The following is a 21,255-nucleotide window of genomic DNA, read 5'->3' as shown; positions in this document are numbered from 1 at the left end:
GCTGTTTGCCTCGCGGGCTTTGTGGTAGATGTTCTGCAGCTCCCTCACTTTAACCCTGCACTGTAGTGCGTCCACGGTCATGGCCCCTTTCCATCATGTCCCTTGATATCTGCCCCCAGGTATTGTAATTCCTACGGCTGGAGTGCAGCTGGGACTGGACAGCTTCCTCCCACTAAACACTGATGAGGTCCAGCACCTTGCCATTGTTCCATACTGGGGATCGCCTGGCGTGGGGAGGCATGGTCATCTGCAAAGATTCGCTGAGAGCACTCCATGCCTGGCTGAGCAAACAGGAAGGGGGTTTTCAAAATTCCCAGAGAATTTAAAGGGCGGGTCTGATGGTTGGTCACCTTAAGGCAGGGCAGTAAAGTTCAAAGTGATGACCAGAGTGGCTAGAACAGGCATTGTAAGACACTTTTGGAGGCCCATCAGAGCGCACTAACAGACCAGGGTGTCCACACTGGCGTCGTGGTGCTCCTGCGGGGGGGGGGGGCACAAAACATTATTTCACTCGCTGAGGTGGAGTACCAGGAGCAGACCAGCCGCGGAGCCAGAGCGCTCTACATGCCCTGCCAGTGTGGACGGGTAGTGAGCTAGTGCACCTGGGGCTCCTTTAATGCACTGTAACTTGCAAGTGTAGCCAAGCCCAAAGGGAAACAGCTGTTGGCCTCTGGAATTTTTAGCTCTGCAACCTGAGCTCCAAGAACCTGAGTCAGCTGACCCAGGCTCTGAGACTCAGTGCCACGGGTTTTTTATCACAGTGTAGACAGACCCTCTGAGAACCTTTCTCAGACCTGAAGAAGTGCTCTGTGAAAACTTGAAAGTGTTTGTCTTTTAACAAAAGAAGTTGGTCCAATAAAAAATATTACCTTACCCACCTTGTCTCTCCATTATACTGTAACATATCTACCATCATGGTACATAGCGAGTTTATTTTATATGACTTACGCTTCCTTTGAGAGATTAATGCATGTGTCGTCGCTGAGGTTAAAACTGCTTCCAACTGTGCAATATTTCATAGCCAGAAGAATAATGAATTCATGTGACTTAAAAGTTTTATAATCCACGACAGTTTATGTGACAATGGAATAGAAAAACACAACAAATCCTAAATTTCAGTCAACATGTAAGAAAAAGGGAATTTTATGATTTTTCATAGGTGGTTGATAAATGTCTTGATATTTTTCATTCAATGCAATAACACATCTGAAGTCAAGTTTACAGAATTTCAAAATCAGAGTGTCTCTCTAGAATATTGAACAAAATGGCTGACCAATGGCAGTTTATTTGCAATTAATTATTTCACATATATACTACAAAGCAGTATTTTCATATTACAGTTGCTTCAAAAATTATTCTTCTGCATGCAACCTAAAGCTTCAGCAACAGAGCAAGAGTAAAAATCAACAACGTCTGAAAACATACCTTGGAGCTCTGCTTCAGGTGGGCTGCCAATTCCATCCTTCCACAAGATGGCAGTGTCATACACAAAAGTCAGCCGAAGTTCAGACTGTAGGTCAAAATGCTGCCAGCCACCTATACCCACAGGTGAATGGAAAACATAGGAGACATACAAGGGGACTCGCAAGGTCACATAGGACTGCACTAGGTTGAGGACCTATAAAGACCAAAATCAGTTAGTTAGGTACGTGGTAATGAAATATAGTCCAGTACAAACAACATTAATGCATAAGCAAAAAATGCAGAAGAAATAGATGACGGTCAACATTTTGAATGAGATGAGTACTCTCTCTTCCGAATTGTACATGATGAATAAAGCACTGAATTTCAATGGCTTGCACGTGGACACAAATCCTCTTAAGTGCCCTGCTTGTATTTGAAACAGGATATGAATTCTGACAATAAGGAACTAATATTTGACCCGTCATTCTTGTTCAATCTTTGTAAATAGCCAATTAACAATGGCTAGATAGAGAACCAGTTGGGGATAGCTGATTAACAAAACAAATCTTTGTTTGTACATTTTATCCTTCTCCCTCAACCTTCACCTAGTGCTCATCTTCTGAGATGTCAAATCCCGCAATAACCTCTGCATGGGAGGACCCTGCATTTGCGTGGAGCTCGTTGCAAGATTGAAACCTCAGATTACATTCTCTTAATGGCTGGAACTGTGGCTTCTTCTATGGGTAGATAGTGGGTGTCATACTGCGTGCATTCCATAAATAAATACTAATAGTGCATTGAAATATCAAGTTAGAATACTTTCAACTGAAAAGAATTAGAAAGTTAAATCTGATTTTAAAAAAGAGTAATTTTGGTTTATATCATATAAATACTAATACTCTATTTAAATATTTTCAACCAGAAAAGGTATGTTTAATGACGTAAAGAAGAACAAGGTTAGAACATCAAGATCTATTATATACAATAGGATTATCTGACTTCTATGCCCTTTTTATTTTCTGAACAGATTTTTTTATATCTATTTCATTTAATATTCATTTTTTGTGAAATAATACTGCAGTTACAGCCCTATTATTACAGATAGGGCCATCGAGAGCCTGTAATTGAGGAACTTTTACAACACCATGGGTTGCATTGGAGGGGAAAGGGTAAGAGAGTAATGGAGAAGACGGAAAGATTTCAGTTTCAGTGGGAGGGGGCACTTAACTGCCATTTGTGGCTTTGAATATCTCCCCCAGATTAATACCTTACAGGGTTTTAAAAGCGTTTTGCAAAACCTCTAGTGCGGTTTTAAAATTTTACAAGTTGTGTGAAATCCAAACCCTTTGTGATTCAGATCCATTTATTGGGTCTCTCTTACTCCTGGTTTATGTTTTCCTGTCCCTGACAAAAAGCATAGTAATTCATGAAACCACAAGTATAGCAATATTACTTTTTTGCAGCACTTCACATTCTGAAGTAAGTACTTGGTTACTGAAAATGTTGGCAGTTGTTAATGTGCTTCTACATGCAAAATCATTTAGCCTGTGCAATGTGCTGTCAAAAAAACCTCCTTCCTTTCATTTCATCTGCTTGTGGAGTCATCTTCTAACACACATTAACATTTAAACTCTATATCATCTGAAAAATTATGAAAAGGAGAGTCTTTTCTTACTTTCTCCTGTTTTAAAAGATATTCTAGGTCCTTTCAAACGTTTGTATTTAAAATCAGAGATAGAGTCAGCAAAAGATCACTTGGCTCATCCAGCTGCATGATTTATGAAAGCTCAATTAATACTTAGCCAGTTTCTGTAATCTGGTCTGTAGAAAAACTTGTCTCGCAGTTCAAGGTATAATTGGAAAATATTTTATAAGGTGTCTGTTATTACTAGTACTTACCAATTGATCTTGAAATGTGTATTTATGATTCCTAAAGTGCTATGTAATAAAGTGGCCTCACAGCTAATATTAGGTGCTACTGTTATGGTCAGTTAAGATTAATGCTCCTTTGTTGGTTTTAATTAATATGTCCAGGAACTTTTTTCTGGATCAGGGCAATAGCTTTCCTGTCTAGGTGTACTAAATGCCAAGAAGTTCTTAGACAAAAAACGTTGCTCCTTCAGTCAACTATGTATCACACGAATAGGGCCAAGTTCACCCTGAGGGAACTCCACTCACTTCAATGGAATGACTTCGGGCACAGATTTGGCATGTTGTTCCAAAGCAATACAACAGGATATTAACTTATGTTAAGACAAATGCAGGCTGTGATGCAGCTCCCGACGAGATCTGATTTGCCTCTGATCTTGACTCCTGGCACATAGTCAAGATTCAAACCCATTTGCTTCCATAACTAAACACATCTCTACCAGCTCAAAAGACCTTTTCTTGATCTTTACATAGGAATATTTGTTTTCCATCTGCATGTTCGTATAGCAAAAAACCAACCAACCAACCAACCAACCAACCAAAGGTCTTAAATTCAGTTTGTGTGTGATGAGGGGAGTGGGGAAAACAACACTAGCTAAAAGAGCTAACATGGTAAAAGGTTTGACATATATTCAATCATCTGTTGTAAAGAAAACAAGCATAGTGCAATGTTTTGCTTTTCTGTTACACTTTTACCCAAGCTGTATGCACCAGACATTGTCAGATATTTACGCATAGTTTACATGAACTAATTAACGTAATCTGTAAGCAACAATTTAGACTTGCATTTCCCCCCTCCATTCTATAGGGCACATGTCTCTCTATTGGAGACAATTAATTTCTACTGGTGGAAATAAGTCTGCGGGTCCCCGCTGAGTGAAAGTCTACCGAAAGACAGTTCCAGTGTCAGAAAGCACTGACAACCCTCGCTCTCTAGGAGGGCCTGAAGCCTGCTGGTGCAGCACAGAAAGAATAAAAGACCTGGCTGGGATCAGTGCATTAGGAGATGGGCTAATTCCTGTATGGAACTTAAAAGCTACCCTACCCTGAGAGAACCCATAAAGGAAAGCAGGGGGTATTGTTAGGGTTGCCAATCTTCTAATCACATAAAACTGAACACCCTTGCTCCACCCCCTTCCCTGAGACTCCAATCCTTCTCTGAGGCCCTGCCCCTGCACACTTCATCCCCCCTCCCTATGTTGCTCACTCTCTACCACCCTCACTTACTTTCACTGGGCTGGGGCAGGGGGTTGGGTGTGGGAGTGGCTGAGGACTCTGGCTGGGGGGTCTCGTGATGAGCAGTTTGGGGTGCAGGAGAGGGCTCCGGGCTTGGGGCCAAGGGGTTCAGAGTGTGGGAGGGGCCTCTGGGCTGCGGCAGGAGGTTGGGGTACAGGAGGACGGGGTGAGGGCTCTGGGGTGGGGCCAGAGATGAGGGGTTTGGGGTGCAGGAAAGGGCTCCGGGCTTGAGGGGCCGAGGGGTTTGGAGTGCGGGATGGAGTATGGGGTGCGAGCTCCAACCGGGTGGTGCTGACCTGAGGTGGCTCCCGGAAGCGGCCGGCATGTCCGGCTCCTAGGCGGAGGGGCTAGGGGGCTCTGTGCACTGCCTGTGCCTGCAGGCACTGCCCCCGCAGCTCCCATTGGCAGTGGTCCCGGTGCTTGGGGGGGGGCAGTGCGTGGAGCCTCCCTGGTCCCCCTTTGTGCCTAGGAGCTGGACATGCCGGCTGCCAGGGAGACTGCCTTAGTCCCGCTGCGCTGCTGACTGGACTTTCAGTGGCCTGGTCAGCAGTGCTGACTGGAGCCGCTAGGGTCCCTTTTTGGCTGAGCATTCCGGTCAGAAACCGGATGCCTGGCAACCCTAGGTAATATTGCTGGGCATGTTTCAGAGAGAAAGAGAAGGAGAAAATATGCCTCTGCCAGAATAGCTACCCTCTCGTGGGTTCAGCAATAGGGCTGACAATTGCACTCCTGATGGCCACCAAGATTAATCGAGTCCATTATCTATACTCCGATTCTACCACAAATGTTATTAAATAAGTTGCATCACTACACTATTTTCTTAATAAACAAGCAGAACCCTGCCAGTGAAAATAATCATTTTAGCCCAGTAGACAGAAAAATAAAATAAAAAACGTGTAGTTCATCTCTTCGATCAAACGAAATAAAGCTAAAATAAAATGGGCAAGCTTATTAAAAAGCTGCTGTGGAGACTGGAGAAGGGATTTTTTTCCTGCATTCCAAGTTGAGTTACCAGTGAACAGAACCAAAATACTTCTGGTTCCAGTCTGGATAGAAAAAAACAAAGAAATCAACTAACCATTTCCATATAGTTTGAGAAACCCTATTTTTCCAGTCCTACTTGGGATATGCCGTTCAACTGAATATGGAAAACATTCCTTCCATTGTCATAGCTCCATTTTTTAGCACTGCCCACAGAGACTAATCAAAGTAAGCAGCTGTTCCTATTTTAACTTGATGTTATGAAAGCAGGAGGCTAACTGAGAGCTATAAAAGTAGAGTATCAGTTTAAGTGCTATGGAGATACAGAACAGGTGCATTACATATCTATGTATTCCATACTCAGTTGAACTCAGCAGTCACATTATCAGAATTTTAGTCATTAGCAATACAATAATTAAAATAATATCTAGAATAATTTCTCAGAACTTTGTACGACTTTTAACCTTATGACGCTGAAGTGGATATTCATAGTTCACTGTCACACTCAGAGCCAAAAGAGAGGGGGGCTGTGGGATCTAGGAAATTGTGTCTAATGCCCTGTAACCACGTCATGCCTGGAGAACATGAGAAGATAGAACAGAGAAGCTGCTCCAAGCGGTACAAGAAATGCACTCTACCAATACCTGATAAAGCTGCAGATCAATAAATCACTCTAACAGCTGTTTATAGAAGTCATTCCTGTGAGCGAAGCAAATCTTTTATGCCTGTCAGCTCTGTGGGGAGTAGACTTACAAGCATCTCTTTTGCAATCGGAAATGTCAGAATGAGCCTGACGTCTGTTTCTGAACATTGATGGTTCCCATGCCAGGATTACAAGAGGTAAAAAACAACCCCTGCCCCCACACACCATTTCTACAGGGTCTCTTTCCATTGGAGAACACTTTATTAGATACTCCAGATATGTTTCAGTGCCAAATCTGTCACAGCACAGATTAAATAGAAACGCACATCAGAAAGGACATTCTCTGTTTCAGGTCCATTTTAGGCACATTTTGCTCATAATTTCACTATTGCAACCCCACTGATTTTAACAAAACAGCCCTAGTGTATGTGAGGGCAGAACCTGGCCCAGGAAAATGATCTGTTCAGTGGTTCTCAAAGCCGATTGGCTGCTTGTTCAGGGAAAGCCCGTGGCGGGCTGCGATGGTTTGTTTACCTGCAGCATCCACAGGTTCGGCTGATTGCGGCTTCCACTGGCCGTGGTTTACCACTCCAGGCCAATGGGGGCTGTGGGAAGGGACAGCATATTCTTTGGCCCGTGCTGCTTCCCACAGCCCCCATTGGCCTGGAGCGGCGAACCACGGCCACTGGGAGCCGTGATTGGCCGAACCTGCGGACACGGCAGGTAAATAAACCGGCCCGGCCCACTAGGGGCTTTCCCTGAACAAGCGGCGGACCGGCTTTGAGAACCACTGCGTTACATGATCCTTGGGATACTATCAGGGACAGCATGAGAGAGTGTGTCCTCATCACTAGGTGTTTATAGCATGAAAAGTAGTTAGAGGCAAGCAGTATTCCTTGAATCCTTTGTAATATATTTCTCAGTGAAGCAGGATTTTCATGCTAACTATAATTTTGTCCTCCAAGTTGTCCTGAACCTATTTTTCATTGCATTTGTAGGATATATCTCTTCAATTTATCCATGCAGGCTTAACAATGTTATCAACCCCTTATTTACACAATATCAGTTTGTTAAAGTGAAGAGTCAGCCCCAGGAAGGCAGATGGCCAGGTGAGTTAAAGGTAAAATGCAAAGCAGGTTTGTTTAAAAGAATTTGAATGGGGAGGAGAATGGAACGCAGCCTTGACATGTCAGGCCTCTTGAAATGTTTAACTTTTTACTTTGTTGCACAGCTGGTGCCCATACATCCACAAAGTATTCACTTTATAAAATAGTTTTTCTTTTCATCCCTTACTGAATTCACTTATTTCAAAAACAGCTGGGGAGGTGGTGGAAGACTTCTGTTATGGGACCTGGCATGTTTAAGGAAAAATCACAAGTTGATTATGCTAGCTGAGCTTGAAAAACTGCCATGAAAATATATATTTCTTTTTATTTGCAATTTATACTGTCCAGCGAATTCATCAGGAAAACTAACTCACAGCTCTCAGGTCCCATTTTGCTGAAGCTAGATCTAGTGAAGATGGAAAAACACCGGCTCTTTAGAGTAAAAATTCGTGAACTTCCGTATACAACTCACGGTAATAAAGTGATAGCTTTTAAATGAATTTTTACATGGACCATCTAAACATCTCAGCCTACACCATCTGCACTAGAAATATGAGCTGAACAGACTGGAAGGGAAATCTTTTTCAAACCCTGGCTAGAAGCAGCCTCTCTGTTGCAGAGTGAAATACAACTGCTCGGCTGTATTCCATTACAGTAGCTTCAAGCTACCAATCTGTACATTCAACATTTTAATGTACTTTCTTCATCTTGTTGTTTCTGGCAGAGACTTACTTTACTTGATATTGTTAATAAAATTTGTTTGAATGATAATTTTCTTGAGTCACCATGTCAAGCCTGGTAATGGACTGAAACAAGAGAAAGTAACTTCCACAAATAAGCACATGACCAGAACCACAAACTGTCTGGCTCTAGAATGTAATTACAACAGGAGGAAATAAGATCAAATGATACTCTATCAAATAAATCCAGGCTGACTTTTTCCCCCTATATAAATTAAATATGAAAAGGGACACCAACTTTTCTTAGCCCCCCCATTTTTAAACTTCCTTTCAAAAATAATACTTTGCACTTCTATAGCACCTTTCATCTGAGGATCGCAAAGCTCTTCAGAGTCATTAATTCATTAAGCTTCACAACATCGCTGTGCAGTATTTAAGGAACGTATAGGGGTCATAACCCAGCCTATATCTATGGCTTGGATCTTTCAAGTATGTCAGATCTATTGTTTTAAGAGCTTTATATACTGTAAGTTTATATACTTTATATATCTTGAATTTCAGACTTTGGCTTACTGGATTGTGGAGTGTTGGCACAATGAGAACTGTTGCTAACTATAAGGGCTGACCTCAGCTTTAGCCAGAACACAGTTCTAATTTAGACTAACTGGTGTAGTGCCAGGAGATCAGGGTGCACATTTTCAGATGTAGGTTCCTAAAGTTAGGTAGCTACATCCTCATTTAGACACTTAAATAAAAGTGGTTTGATTCACAAGAAGGGATGAGCACATGCAATTCCCACAACCATTAGTTGTGGACTTGTGGGTGCTCAGCCCCTCTGAAAATCTCTATGAAGTACTCTGTGTCTCTCTGCTTCAAGAATGCCTGGCAAGAAACTTCCTAGCCCCTCTTCCCTGTCATCATGGTACAGACTGAAGGAGGCTGTGCTTGTATCCTCACACAGGGTTTGCTCCCTCGCAGACAGAGACCCCAAAAGAAATGCTCTGTGTAGGCAGTAGCCACCCATCTGCACAGTGTCTGTGGCTGCTGCACCAGACTGCTTGGAGTGTTGCAATGAAACCAAACAAGTCACTGGTCCTCTGATATCATTTCCCCCAGCATGCACCCAGTCTTCTCCCAGTCCCTGCCATGGGTGGAGCTACCACAAAGCATGACATGGCATGAAGAGAGTTGCAGACCCCTTCCAGGAAGTCTATCCACTACATCCTCCTCAGCACTACTTTTTCGGCTACATGGGCCAGGTGGGGTGAAGAACCAAGACTTGGCCTTAAAGACACAAACACAAAGAAATCTTCACACTGACTGGCAATTCACCTGCCAACCTGCTCACCTTGCACAAAGAGAAAACATGACCCATCAGGAGCAGTGGGTAATATAATACACCTCTACCCCAATATAACGCTGTCCTCGGGAGCCAAAAAATCTTACCATGTTATAGGTAAAACCACGTTATATCAAACTTGCTTTGATCCACCGGAGCATGCAGTTCTGCCCCACTGGAGCGCTGCTTTACTGTGTTATATCTGAATTCGTGTTATACCGGGTTGCATTATATCGGGGTAGAGGTGTACTGCTAAAAGCAATGTCATTTTTGTCATTTCCTTATGTATTACATTCTGCATTGTGGAACACAGGCTTCCTTGGCGTGCTGAACCAAGAGCACGGTGAAAACTGCAGTTGCCAATTTTCATCCCACATAGGAGGATTACTAATTGTTAGCGGGAAAAAAGCAACCATGGTGACAACTGCCGAGATAGGGTACTGACTGACTAGCCTCTCAGCAAGGGGAGGGTCATATGAAGACAAAGACCAAACTCAGAGAAGAATTAAAAATGAAGAAGGCAGTGAAGCACGTTATGATGGGGGAGGTGGCAATGTTTCACTGCTAGAACCAATTCAGTTGGATATTTCACTTACAGCACTGTAATCTTTTAACCACATCCTGCAAGGCACTGAGCAATGACTTCACCGCTGCTTGATGCCTCTCAAGATTCCCCCGCCACACAAGTTTTTAAATATAATTATTCTTACCTACAGTACAAAATTCTCCCCGAGTCTGAAGCAAGTGCCATGTTTTATCCTGAGCTAGAACACGTAACTTCTTTTAATACTCTAAAAATATTCATTAAAATGAGTAGTAATAATGTCCCTTATTTTTTCCAGCTATGTTTATATGTGAAAAGTATCTTATCTTCCACCAATCTAGCCTATCGATCTGGCCTCATCATTGTAGTATTTACAAATATTTTAAAATAGAAATAATTACCAAAGAATAATCTGTCTTCCTTCCCAGGTGGTGGGAAAAATAGCTTGATTAGGTTACAGGGATTTCTCTGTGCTTGTTTGTGTGTTAAGGATTGTGTTGTGTGTGAGAGAGAAGAAATTAATGTGTGGTTTTAGTGAGTGTGTTGTATGTCTGTGTGAGAGCTCAGAGACTGCGGGAAAGCAGAGCTGAAGACATGAGTTAGGATTTAGCTCTGAAAGCGGTGGGGTCTGTAATCATTCTTATCTTCTGGGAACAAATTCTGCAGCCTAGCTCCAGCTGTTGTGTAAGTTTTGCATCCCATACTCACTAGCCTCCCCCTTCTTGCTGATAGTTTCAGGGTTCCAGTGGAATGTACCTCTTGGAGGTTCTGGTTGCAAAGGAAAAAGGGAACTCATAGGCCAATCCCATGGAGGTCTCTGAATGTCAGAACAGAGACTTTGAACTGGACTCTGTAATAAATGAAGATCCAGGCAGAGAATGGAGTGCTGGGATGATGATCCTCCAACTCTTGTGTGGTTAAGTACATCGGCTGCTGCATTTTGCATTAGCTGTATATTTTACAGAGTATGTAGCATTATCCTAGATAGCAGTTACAATGAAGGGAAGGATGGTGCAGTGGTTATGGTGTTGTGGTTTTGATCCTGTTCTCAGCCTCTGAGACTATTCCAAGGTATGACCTTCTCAGTGAAATAAAAAGATAACTCCTCACAGCCAGTGGTGCTCTATTCTGGGGTTGAGTGGAGACAGTCTGGGCTTATGAAGCAATTTATTGTACAGAAATGTTCTGGGACGTGACTTTGATGTCACAATGGCAGAAGAAATACAGGCCCCCTTTGCCTCCTTCACAATATTGACATAGACTTGACGGAAACCTAATTCCCCGGCTTTAACTCCATTTCCAGGGCTCCACATGACAACCCCATATGACATGTAAAACTGGTGGAATCTCTCTTTCCTTCTTGCCTGAGGGATTTTTCTGTTGAGTGATGTGAAGCACTCTCTCTTCTGTGGGCTGTCTGCACTCACAACTCCTGCTGCTCCAGGGAGAAAGAGACTAGCACTGACAGCTAAAGCCAAGCCTCCCACATGGCAGCACAGAAAATTGCCATCAGCATATGGGGTCAGCCTCCACGCCTTCCTCTTTAATGTTGCTTTAAGGGGATTGTATTTTGTCTACATCTAAATACCACAGTACTTCAATCTTTACTGGAAATGGGCTAACAATCACTTGATTAAAAACATAAACTTTTCAGAAGGGCTTCAGTCCAAAGTAGGACTGGAATGGGATATCATCACTACACGATCAAATGTAAAAATGTAAATGTATTGGATGAAAACCTGGCTATGCTGAAGCCAACGGGAGTTCTGCCATTAGCTTCAGTGGGGCCAGGATTTCACACATTATGTTTGCTGGTATTTAGTGGCTATTGATAGTGTTATGAAATAATCAGGTTCAGTACAGGTCTATGGATGGTTAATGAAAGAAAAGGCTTTCATTCTTAACTAAATGCAATTCTTAAGCCATTTAGTCTTAGAGCACATGTAAATCACAGGGAAAATTACTGAACTGGATTAGTTTATTTTGAGACCACTATACAGATAAGAAGTTAACATTTGGTACCTGTCCATCTGTCCCAATGGTGCCTCCACAATCAGTGAGGAGCTCAGACATGTCATAATAGCTGACAAACTCCCATAAACAGGCCTCCAGGTTCAGATTTCGGTAGAAGCGTAAAGTACCGGTGCCCCTGATTGACGCACTGTGTTGGTAGGGAATGGTCTCTCCAATCACATCTGGATTTTTGGTAGCATCAGTCAAGAAGCCATGGTGAGTCTTCACTTCTGTGTAATCCAACAGGTTGGAGCATTTATGATTTCCCACCCTAGTTCCATCATGGCTGAGGGTTAGCTCGAAGTTGGACAGCTCCCTCGTGGAGATAACAGGTAACATGCCTAGAAAACATACGGGTAACTGGTGGCACCGTAACTACATTTTAACATTCAGTTCTGCCAAAATTTGCCAGTCACCAAACACATTATATTAGGTATATTAGACTGTGCTTTGAACATACAGGAGAACCTCACTAATCAATGCACTTTAAAATGTAAACAAAAATGATGTCCGTGCATCTGCGTAGCAGAATGTTGGAAAATAATGACATCTTTGTAATATGAGACGTTGGGTAAAATCAGGTGCCGAAGTCACTTTTTAGAATGGGAGTTTGGGTCCTAAAACAGCTAGGTGCTTTTCAAATTTTATGGGAGGTCTCATTATAAGATGTTGTTCCGGATAAATTATGTTATAATGCATTCATTGCACATTATTAAGATTCATCATAAAATAATGAAAACTGAGCTATAGCTGTTAAGATAAAAGCATAAAGTGCATTTTGTGATACAGTTTTCTTGCTTTTTAAATTGTCTGTTTACTTTTTGGCTAATTAACTGATTTCCTAATCATCCCAGCAAATCAGTTTCTACTGTATCCCTCACCATTCATTAAAATGCTTTAAAAACAGTCATTAAAGTCTCCTAAAACCTCTCTGAAATTGGTAAACATGATTATACCCAGCTTGCAAATGGATAAACTGAGATCTAATTAGGGTAAGTAACTTGTCCAAAGTTGACAGCAAGACTGGGAAAAGAATTCTAGCTGTCTGCTCTGAACACTTTACACTCAAGCTAAATTTAAAAACTAGTTCACCAGTGCTTATTGCCAGAATGTTTAGATGCCCATTCTACTAGAGTGACACTTCCATGTAACATAAACAACTTCTCAGCTCGTATCAACCTCTGTTTTCTGAAAGGCATTCAATAAGCAGTGCATAGGCATCCAGGAGATTTCATTTCCCCCACCACCTGCATAACACTTAATATTTGACAGGATAAATTCATCTCTAGTGTAACTTAATCAGCTTCAAAGGAGTTATATTAAGCATAGATTAGGCCCAATTTGTGTAAACTGCAAATAATTTAGAAGCATTTAATTTTCACATCGAAGAACTTGAGGAAAAGAGAACATCTTGTCAGAAACTGTGACGGAGGTGGTCAGGCCTAGTGGTTGGAGCCATGGCAGTCGGGTTTAGTGCTCAGAGCTAGGTGGGTCACAGCTGGAATCAGCAGTCCACCAGGGGTTGGAGTGAGAGCAAAGTTGCAGCAGGTGTAGGAAAAGGGCTTGAGCAGGTTAAGGCTTGCGGAGTCTACTTCAGGGATGACTCATCACCTTACATTACCCTCCCACCCCCGCTCTGGGTGCTTAGACTCTGCTTGTCGGGGTGTGATTGATGGAATTCACAAAGGAGGTCAGGTGCATGTATGTTAATGGCTGGTTCCCAAGAACAGTTCACTGGGCCACACCCTTCCAAATCTATGAGATACATCAGTCATCCTCAGAGGAGCTTGGAGTCCAGGATCTGCCTCACCACGTGTTCTTCCTGCCCCTGAACCATGATGGGGAGTGGCGGTGGTTGTGTGCATCCAGGAAAGGAGTTGTCCACATATGTCTTTAACAAGGAAGCATGGAATACTGGATGTATCTTCATGTACACAGCAGCTGGAGCCTGAAGGGCATGGGGTTAATTTGTTGAATGATCTAGAATGGACCTAGGTAGTCTAGTTTCCTTGAGGGTCGGGAGGTGCCCAAGTGTTGAGTTGAGAGACATCCTCTGTCTCTGAATGACATGGGAGGATGGTCCTGTCGATGAAGGTCCTCCTTGGCTGAGTTTAAGTATGATTTTAATTCCTCCTTAATGTGGTGGAGGTGTTGAACCAAATCAAAAGCCTTGGAGACATGGAAGGCCCGCAGTACAGACTGATGAAATTGGGGGTGGAAGCCATAGTTGGCACAGAAGGGTCTTTGGAAGGTTTATCTGTGACTGGAGTTACTGTAAGCAAATTCGGCAAAAGGCAAGAACTGGAATCAGTCATCTTGCTGGTAGTTGATGAAGCAACAAAATTATTGTTCTAGAATTTGGTTTACCTTCTCTGTTTGTCCATGCATCTGGGGGTGGTTGGCTGAGGAAATGTGTAGGGTGACTTCCAGGAGTTGGAACAATTCTCTCCAAAAGTGGGAGAAAAATTGTGGCCTATGACCAGGAATAATGTCTGTTGGTGACCCATGGAGCTTGAAGAGGTAGTCAAAAATTAAGTGAGCTGTCATTTCTGCAGTGGGGAACTTTTGACAAGGCACAAAGTGCACCATTTCATAGAATCATAGAATCATAGAATATCAGGGTTGGAAGGGACATCAGGAGGTCATCTAGTCCAACCCCCTGCTCAAAAGCAGGAACCATCCCCAATTAAATCATCCCAGCCAGGGCTTTGTCAAGCCTGACCTTAAAAACTTCTAAGGAAGGAGATTCCACCACCTCCCTAGGCAACGCATTCGAGTGTTTCACCACCCTCCTAGTGAAAAAGTTTTTCCTAATATCCAACTTAAACCTCCCCCACTGCAACTTGAGACCATTTGGGTAAGAAGGTCGACAATGACCAGTATAGCTATGCAGCCCTGAGAAGTGGGGACATCAGTGATGATGTCCATTGAGATAAGATGCTCATGGTTGGGTGGGGTTGGAAGCAGGATCAGGGCACCTAGCGGTTTGGTATTGGGGGGGAGGGTCTTCGTCCAGCTTCACAACTCACTGGAAGCATGACTTGACGGAGGAGAATAGTTTGGGCTACCACTGTTCAGCTTTGCTGTCTACCCATATGTGAAGTGGCCTGCCAGAGTGGAATCATGGTATAGCTGGAGCACTGGGAGACAAGGTGGTCCTTCAGGGACATAAATGTGATCCTTGTACCAGAGTATCTTGTTTGTAACAGAGAAGTTTGGGTCAGAATTGGCTGACATCCATGTCACCACAAGCACATCACTGAGCATAAGGATTTTACAAGGGTCAAAAGATTGATGTTGGCCAGTATGTTTACAAAATAGCAAGGCTTCAATAAAGGGGAGATTTGTGAGGGTTATCACCCTTATCTAGGTACTCCCCCTGATGGGATAATGCATTGGCTCTCTTATTTCAGGTTCCGGGCTAGCAGACCAGGGTGAAGTTGAATCTAAAAAAGAAGAGGAATCTAATGTATCTGATGCTGGTTCAGGGCTGTGGCAGTTCGGAGATTTCCAGATTTTTATGATTTGTGAAAACCTGGACTGGAAAGCCTGCACCTTCTATGGTGGTGACACTCCTGAAATGCAACCTTGATGACCAGTATTTCCTTATCATAGATTTCTTAATTTTGTTCCTTGAGTATCAATTTCATAGAAGAGAAGGCACAAGGGTGGAGGTCATTTGGGGGCCCATGTTGCTGAGATCTCATTTCCCTGATCTTGTAATTGGAGGCATCTGTTTTGATGAAAAAAGGTTTAGATGGGAACACCATCTGAGAGAATCCATGGATGAATCATCTATAGAAAGTGGTGAACCTTAGGAAGTACTGGATTTGATGGATGATTTTGGGTGTTGCCCAGGTCAAAACTGCAGATATTTTTTTGGGATCCATACTTATTCTGTTGGGAGAGATTGTATAACCCAATAAATCTACAGAGGTGTGATCAAATTTACATTTGTCAGGCTTCCCATACAGACTTGGTTTGAAGATGTTCAAGTACTAACCAGACACACTGGTCATGCAAGGTTTGGTTCTCTGAAAAAATAGGAACGTCATCTAGATAGAGAATGATAAACTGGTCTAGAATATTCCAGAAGATATCATTAACCAAGTGCTGGAATGTGGCAGTAGCATTACAGAAACCAAAAGGCATGACAAGTTACTCAAAATGTCCATGCTGAGTACGAAAAGCTGTTTTCCATTCATTGCCCTCTTAGATGCGGACCAGGTTATAGGTGCAGTGTAGGTCAAGTTTAGTAAAAATTTTAGCTGAGCTGACCCTATCCACTGATCAATGGCAAAGGATATTTTATTTTTGATGGTGATACTGTTCAGTGCTTGATAGTCTATGCAGAGGTACAGGGTGCCTTCCTTTTTTTTGACAAACAAGACTGCAGCTCCGACTGGAGATGTAAAGGGACTGATAAAATTTTTGCAAAAAGAAAAGGAGTACTTGTGGCACCTTAGAGACTAACCAATTTATTTGAGCATGAGCTTTCGTGAGCTACAGCTCACTTCATCGGATGCATACCATGGAAACTGCAGCAGACTTTATAAATACACAGAGAATATGAAACAATACCTCCTCCCACCCCACATATTCTCTGTGTATTTATAAAGTCTGCTGCAGTTTCCACAGTATGCATCCGATGAAGTGAGCTGTAGCTCACGAAAGCTCATGCTCAGATAAATTGGTTAGTCTCTAAGGTGCCACAAGTACTCCTTTTCTTTTTGCGAATACAGACTAACACGGCTGTTACTCTGAAACATAAAATTTTTGATAGATTTTCACTGAAGTACTACCATTGGGCCCTGAGTTCATAGGGTAAATTCACCCAAAGGGGATTTTGGCCCCCCGGATCGCGATCTAAGGGGCAGTAGCAGGGCCTATGTGGGTGCAGAGCTGCAGTATTTCTTTTTTTGAATACATCCTCAAAGTCCATGTATTTTGTGGGAATGGGTAAGTTATCCTTACTTGGAGCCTGCTGTGTGCAAAAAATGGAGGCTTTCCCCAGATTATGTCTATTGTAATTGAAACTAAGATGGACTAGGCACTGATGCTGACAATAATCAGACTCAAACTGAACGTTGTGTGCTCTCCAGGAAATGCCTAGACTGTGAAGGGAGAGTCAGGGGATACCAGGCATGATTGGGAAGTGGACTGAGTCAATCAGGTTAAACTGCATGGTTTCCTGCTGGTTTGAATTACAGTTCAGAGGGGTTCAGTCTGACAGACCACTGGGCCCAAGGAGAGCAAGCTGCCATCAATTGCCTCCACCAAGGTGGGGGCGAGTTTCTTTTGCACTGGTAAGTGATTTGTTTTAGCTACCCAGTATCCATGAAATTGCCAGAGCCTCTGGAGTGCATCAGCGTAAGCTGAATGCAGCTCGCTTCAGGTGTATAGAGGGCCCAAAGTCAGAGTGTCACCTGAAGGCGGGATTGGCCATTGTCCACGATGGTTAGGATACATATAGGTAGCAGAGGGGGTCTGGCCAGGGTACCCGATCCTGTTGTTTCATCTGACTGTGTCTCTTCTAATGTGGCTGAATTTGCTCATTTTCTCAGACTAGCCAGACAGAACAGGACTTGAGGGGATACCTGGTGGCAAAGTGGCCTCGTTCCTCACGGTACAGGCAGAGGACATTCAGACAACGATATTCCTTATTTTGATCTGAAAGGCACCTTCATGTCATGTCTACCTGCATGAGTTTGGGTCTGATGACTGCCTGGGGATGTGTGGCACAGGAATAGGTCTGGGCTAGGCAGTGGCCAAGCATGTACCTTTCTTCTTTTCTGGCATTACTTGAACAGTTGGTTGTCAATTTGGATACACAACTTAGTGTTGGAAAGCAATGCCAAGTGGGGATCTACCTGGGCCAGTTCATCTTTAATCTCATCATTCAGGCCTAGACAGAAAAGGTAAATCTGCACTGCTTTGTTCCAGGCCAGTTACCAGGGTGGTGTAGGCTGCAACAGAACGGGGATCTTGTTTGAGTGACTGCAGGGCAACTTCAGTGTAGTGGGTACGATCAAACATAAGTGAAAAGACACAAATGAATTAATCAAAGTCCTGCTCCAGGAGTGGCGATGCCTAATCCAGTGCTTCCTGTCAATAAGCTGCTGATGACATCTATCTTGGTTTGTTTTTTCATGTACATTGGTAGGTCAAACAACAATGATGGCAACCCCCCCCCAAACTTTTGATGGCTCCCATCAAATCTCTCTGGAAGCACGATCTTTGGACCTAGATCTTGGGCTGTCATGGCTGAGGGTGTTAGGGGGGCCTAGGACTGCTGGGACATGCAAGCGCAGGAAGGCATTTTCCAATTGTAGCTGGGCCACTTAGTTCTCGAGATCTCGAACTAGTTCTGTCATTTCAGTGGCAGAGGAGCCTAGAGATTTCATTTCGATTGTAGAGAGCACCTGCCAGCATAGGAGATCCATCTTGTTCATTGAGCCCAAGAGAGGTCAGTCTGCTCTGTCAGAAACCACGATGAGCATGGTCGGGCCTAGTGGTCCGAGCTGTGGTAGTTAAGCCCACTGGTCAGAGACACAGAGTCAAGACCCAGAATAAGGAGTCCAGTGTGGGGTTGGAATAAGGCCGAAGCGAGAGCAAGGCTGGAGCAGCACTAGGAACAGGGCTAGAGCAAGAGCAAGGTTTGTGGAGTCTGTTGCCATCATCAGGCAGGGAAAAGTTCCAAGTCCTGGAGTGCCATTGAGCAGAATGAGCTGCTGTTCCTCCTGTAAGGCTTATATACCTGCCCTGAGAGTCACAGACCAGTTTCTGGATTGTGGATTGCCTAGAGCCTAGTACAGGAGTGACTCTTCAGTCCATGTAGTTTAATCAGGCTGTAATTCAGGGATGACTCATTTCCTTACACATATATCACTGTGACATACTGTACTATTGCAGGTTCAAATGACACATTCATGGCATTTCTCCACTGTTACAAACACTACGAGATTACACTGTGCTTTTGGCTACTAAGACACTTGCTAAAATAAAATGAAGATGATGTGCACTCTGACCTATAGATGAAATTTTTACATACCATCAATATGAGGCATTGTGATGGTCAGTTTGATGAGATTAGCATAGTCTGGATCTTCCGGTCCAGTGTAGCGCAGCTTGGCAGAGAATGGCTCTGCCCCAACCACACCTGGCACCCGGGGCTGGCAAAGACCTAATGGAAAAGGGAAAAGCAACTTCACTTTGTGTCCAGAAGAAACAACATTTTATTCTGCTTTGCACTAATCTTAAGTTTCTTTTTCACTGTACATACTTTAAAAACTAGACAATTTTTTTGGAATGAAAAGCAGACTGTTAGGAGAATCCAGCATTAACCATAACTTTGAACAGGAATTGTTACCACAGAGGATTTAAGTGGAAATCAGAACTATTTGCCCAAAGTGGATCAAATTTTCAAAACTAGGTGCCTAAATTGAGCATACACATACTCTAAGCATATATCTGTATGCATAACAGGCTTGCAAAGCAAGACACTGTATATGAAAACACACAGGTACCTATTGCACAGAAATGACTGTCTGTTTGCACATGGGACCGTGCTAAATGTGGGGCTATTTGAGTGCTCATTTTTTGAAAGTGTGGTCCATGCATGCATTGGCAGGTTAAAAAAGAAAGTTCAAAATCCTCTTCAGAATGTAGTTTGGTTGCATGGTTAATTTCACTTATTTTGAAACAAGATTTTACTTTTATTTTTAAATGTTTTCCTCATGTTGTACCTGGATTACATCTCTAGAGCAGAGCAAATTGGAAAACAATAGAGGTAAGTTGTTTAGACTCAAATGATTTCTGCAACCATAATGTTGAGGAGGACTTAAGTTTAAACAAGCTTACTTAAGATTATATTTATGCATATTGAACTGTTTGTAAATTAAGAAAACTATAACTCAAATGTCTACTTGTAAACCTGCAGTTAGTTTTCCTCATCATTCCATCCATGAAGGATTTACATTTGATAATTCAAAATATTGACTTAAGGGATGTCTACACTGCACATTAAACCCATCCAGTCTCTGACTCAGGTTTCAGTGCAGGTCCCCCTTCCTTCCATATACCAATAAGTCTGACTCGGGTCAGCAAGCACGCAAGATCCAGGTCCTAGGACCTTGCTAGAGGGGGTGGGTCAGAGCCCAAGTCCACCTGTGACTTGGGTCCAGGCCCTGTCATTTTGCAGTGTGGATGCAGCTCAAGCTGCAGACTTGAGTCAGAAGATTGGTGTAGTACAGTATGGATGCATGACCCCAACTGTGAGACCTGGGTCCAGCAATTGTAAGCCCAGGTTTACAGCGCAGTGTGGACACTCAAACACGGACTGGGAAACACCAAGTCCGCAAGCCACGGTACCACAGACCCAGGCTTAGTTTGCAGACATACCCTAAGGGTTCAGGGCCATCAGTTGTGAAAAGTTCACCCTGAGAGACGTTTCCAGCAATCAAGGGGTCTGTCCATAAATTACATAACACAGTAGAGGACAGGTGGGTACTTAATTCTGTGTTTGTTTCAGTGTTACAAAGTGTTAGAAGAGGGTGGATGGGTCTTGAAAAATCACCAAAAAATGCATTACATAATTTATGGCCAGCCCCCATGTGTCTACATTCAAAACTCAGCCCCAGAACCTGGAATTGGCCAGCACAGCCCCCAGAAAAGTAGGCAGAGCCAGTTGGGGAGTGAGTGTTGCAAGACACTCAGGCAGAATCCCTTCTGGGATGCAGGGTCTTTGCTAGCACAGGGAGGGTGAACTGAGGTCACAAAGCAAAATAAAAAGTGACTAAGTAGAAATTCTATTGATTCAAGCCTCCAGATCCCTTACTCAGTAAAAACTAGAATAGTTTGCTGTGAATAGTTAGCTGGAAAGAACAAACCACTTGGAATTAAAAATGACAAATTCAGGCACAGAATGAACAATATATTCTCTATTATAAATGGCATATTACACAAAATAAAAAAAAATTACTGTAGCAGCAAAGAGAGCAGGGGTGACACAAAGAACTGTCATAATCTCAAATAGGATTTATACAGTGCAACGCTTTGGAATTCTGTTTTGATTGTTTAACAACTATCACATTAAACATAAAAAAAACCCCTTTGATTTCTGGTATGACCCTATATTTTTATTTGACTTTTAAAATAGGAAAGCCTGATTTGTCATGTGGAAGATTATTTAAAGGTGTTCAGCAAAGGCAGAAATGTGTTTGTGCTTTTTATAACTCCTTTATGATGTGCAGAGAAGGCCTAAAAGTTTTTTCCGCCTCCCTCCCCATTTCCCCCTGCAGCCTTTCCAATAAAAAGTTTATTTCTTGCTTGTTTTTTACATTAGAAGTTCAGGTTTTATTGATTTTTGAAGGCTCCATGAA

General features: G+C 42.9%; 1 protein-coding gene across 2 annotated transcripts in view; it reads right to left on the bottom strand.

The window, feature by feature from the left end:
- Positions 1–21,255, bottom strand: part of FREM2 (FRAS1 related extracellular matrix 2) — a 214,734-nt gene that overhangs the window by 19,001 nt on the left and 174,478 nt on the right. For both annotated transcript variants that reach the window (XM_084651422.1, XM_084651421.1), the window contains exons 15-17: positions 18,927–19,058; positions 11,885–12,216; positions 1,426–1,618 (exon numbers count right to left, since the gene is read on the bottom strand). In XM_084651422.1, the coding sequence (XP_084507548.1) occupies positions 1,426–1,618; positions 11,885–12,216; positions 18,927–19,058 (657 nt within the window). The remainder of the gene's footprint in view (positions 1–1,425; positions 1,619–11,884; positions 12,217–18,926; positions 19,059–21,255) is intronic.

The sequence above is a fragment of the Lepidochelys olivacea genome (genome assembly GCF_965140295.1).
Source record: "Lepidochelys olivacea isolate rLepOli2 genome assembly, chromosome: 1".
NCBI lineage: Eukaryota > Metazoa > Chordata > Testudines > Cheloniidae > Lepidochelys > Lepidochelys olivacea.
Note: the sequence above shows the minus strand (reverse complement) of the source record. Positions and strands in the feature narration are given on the sequence as shown.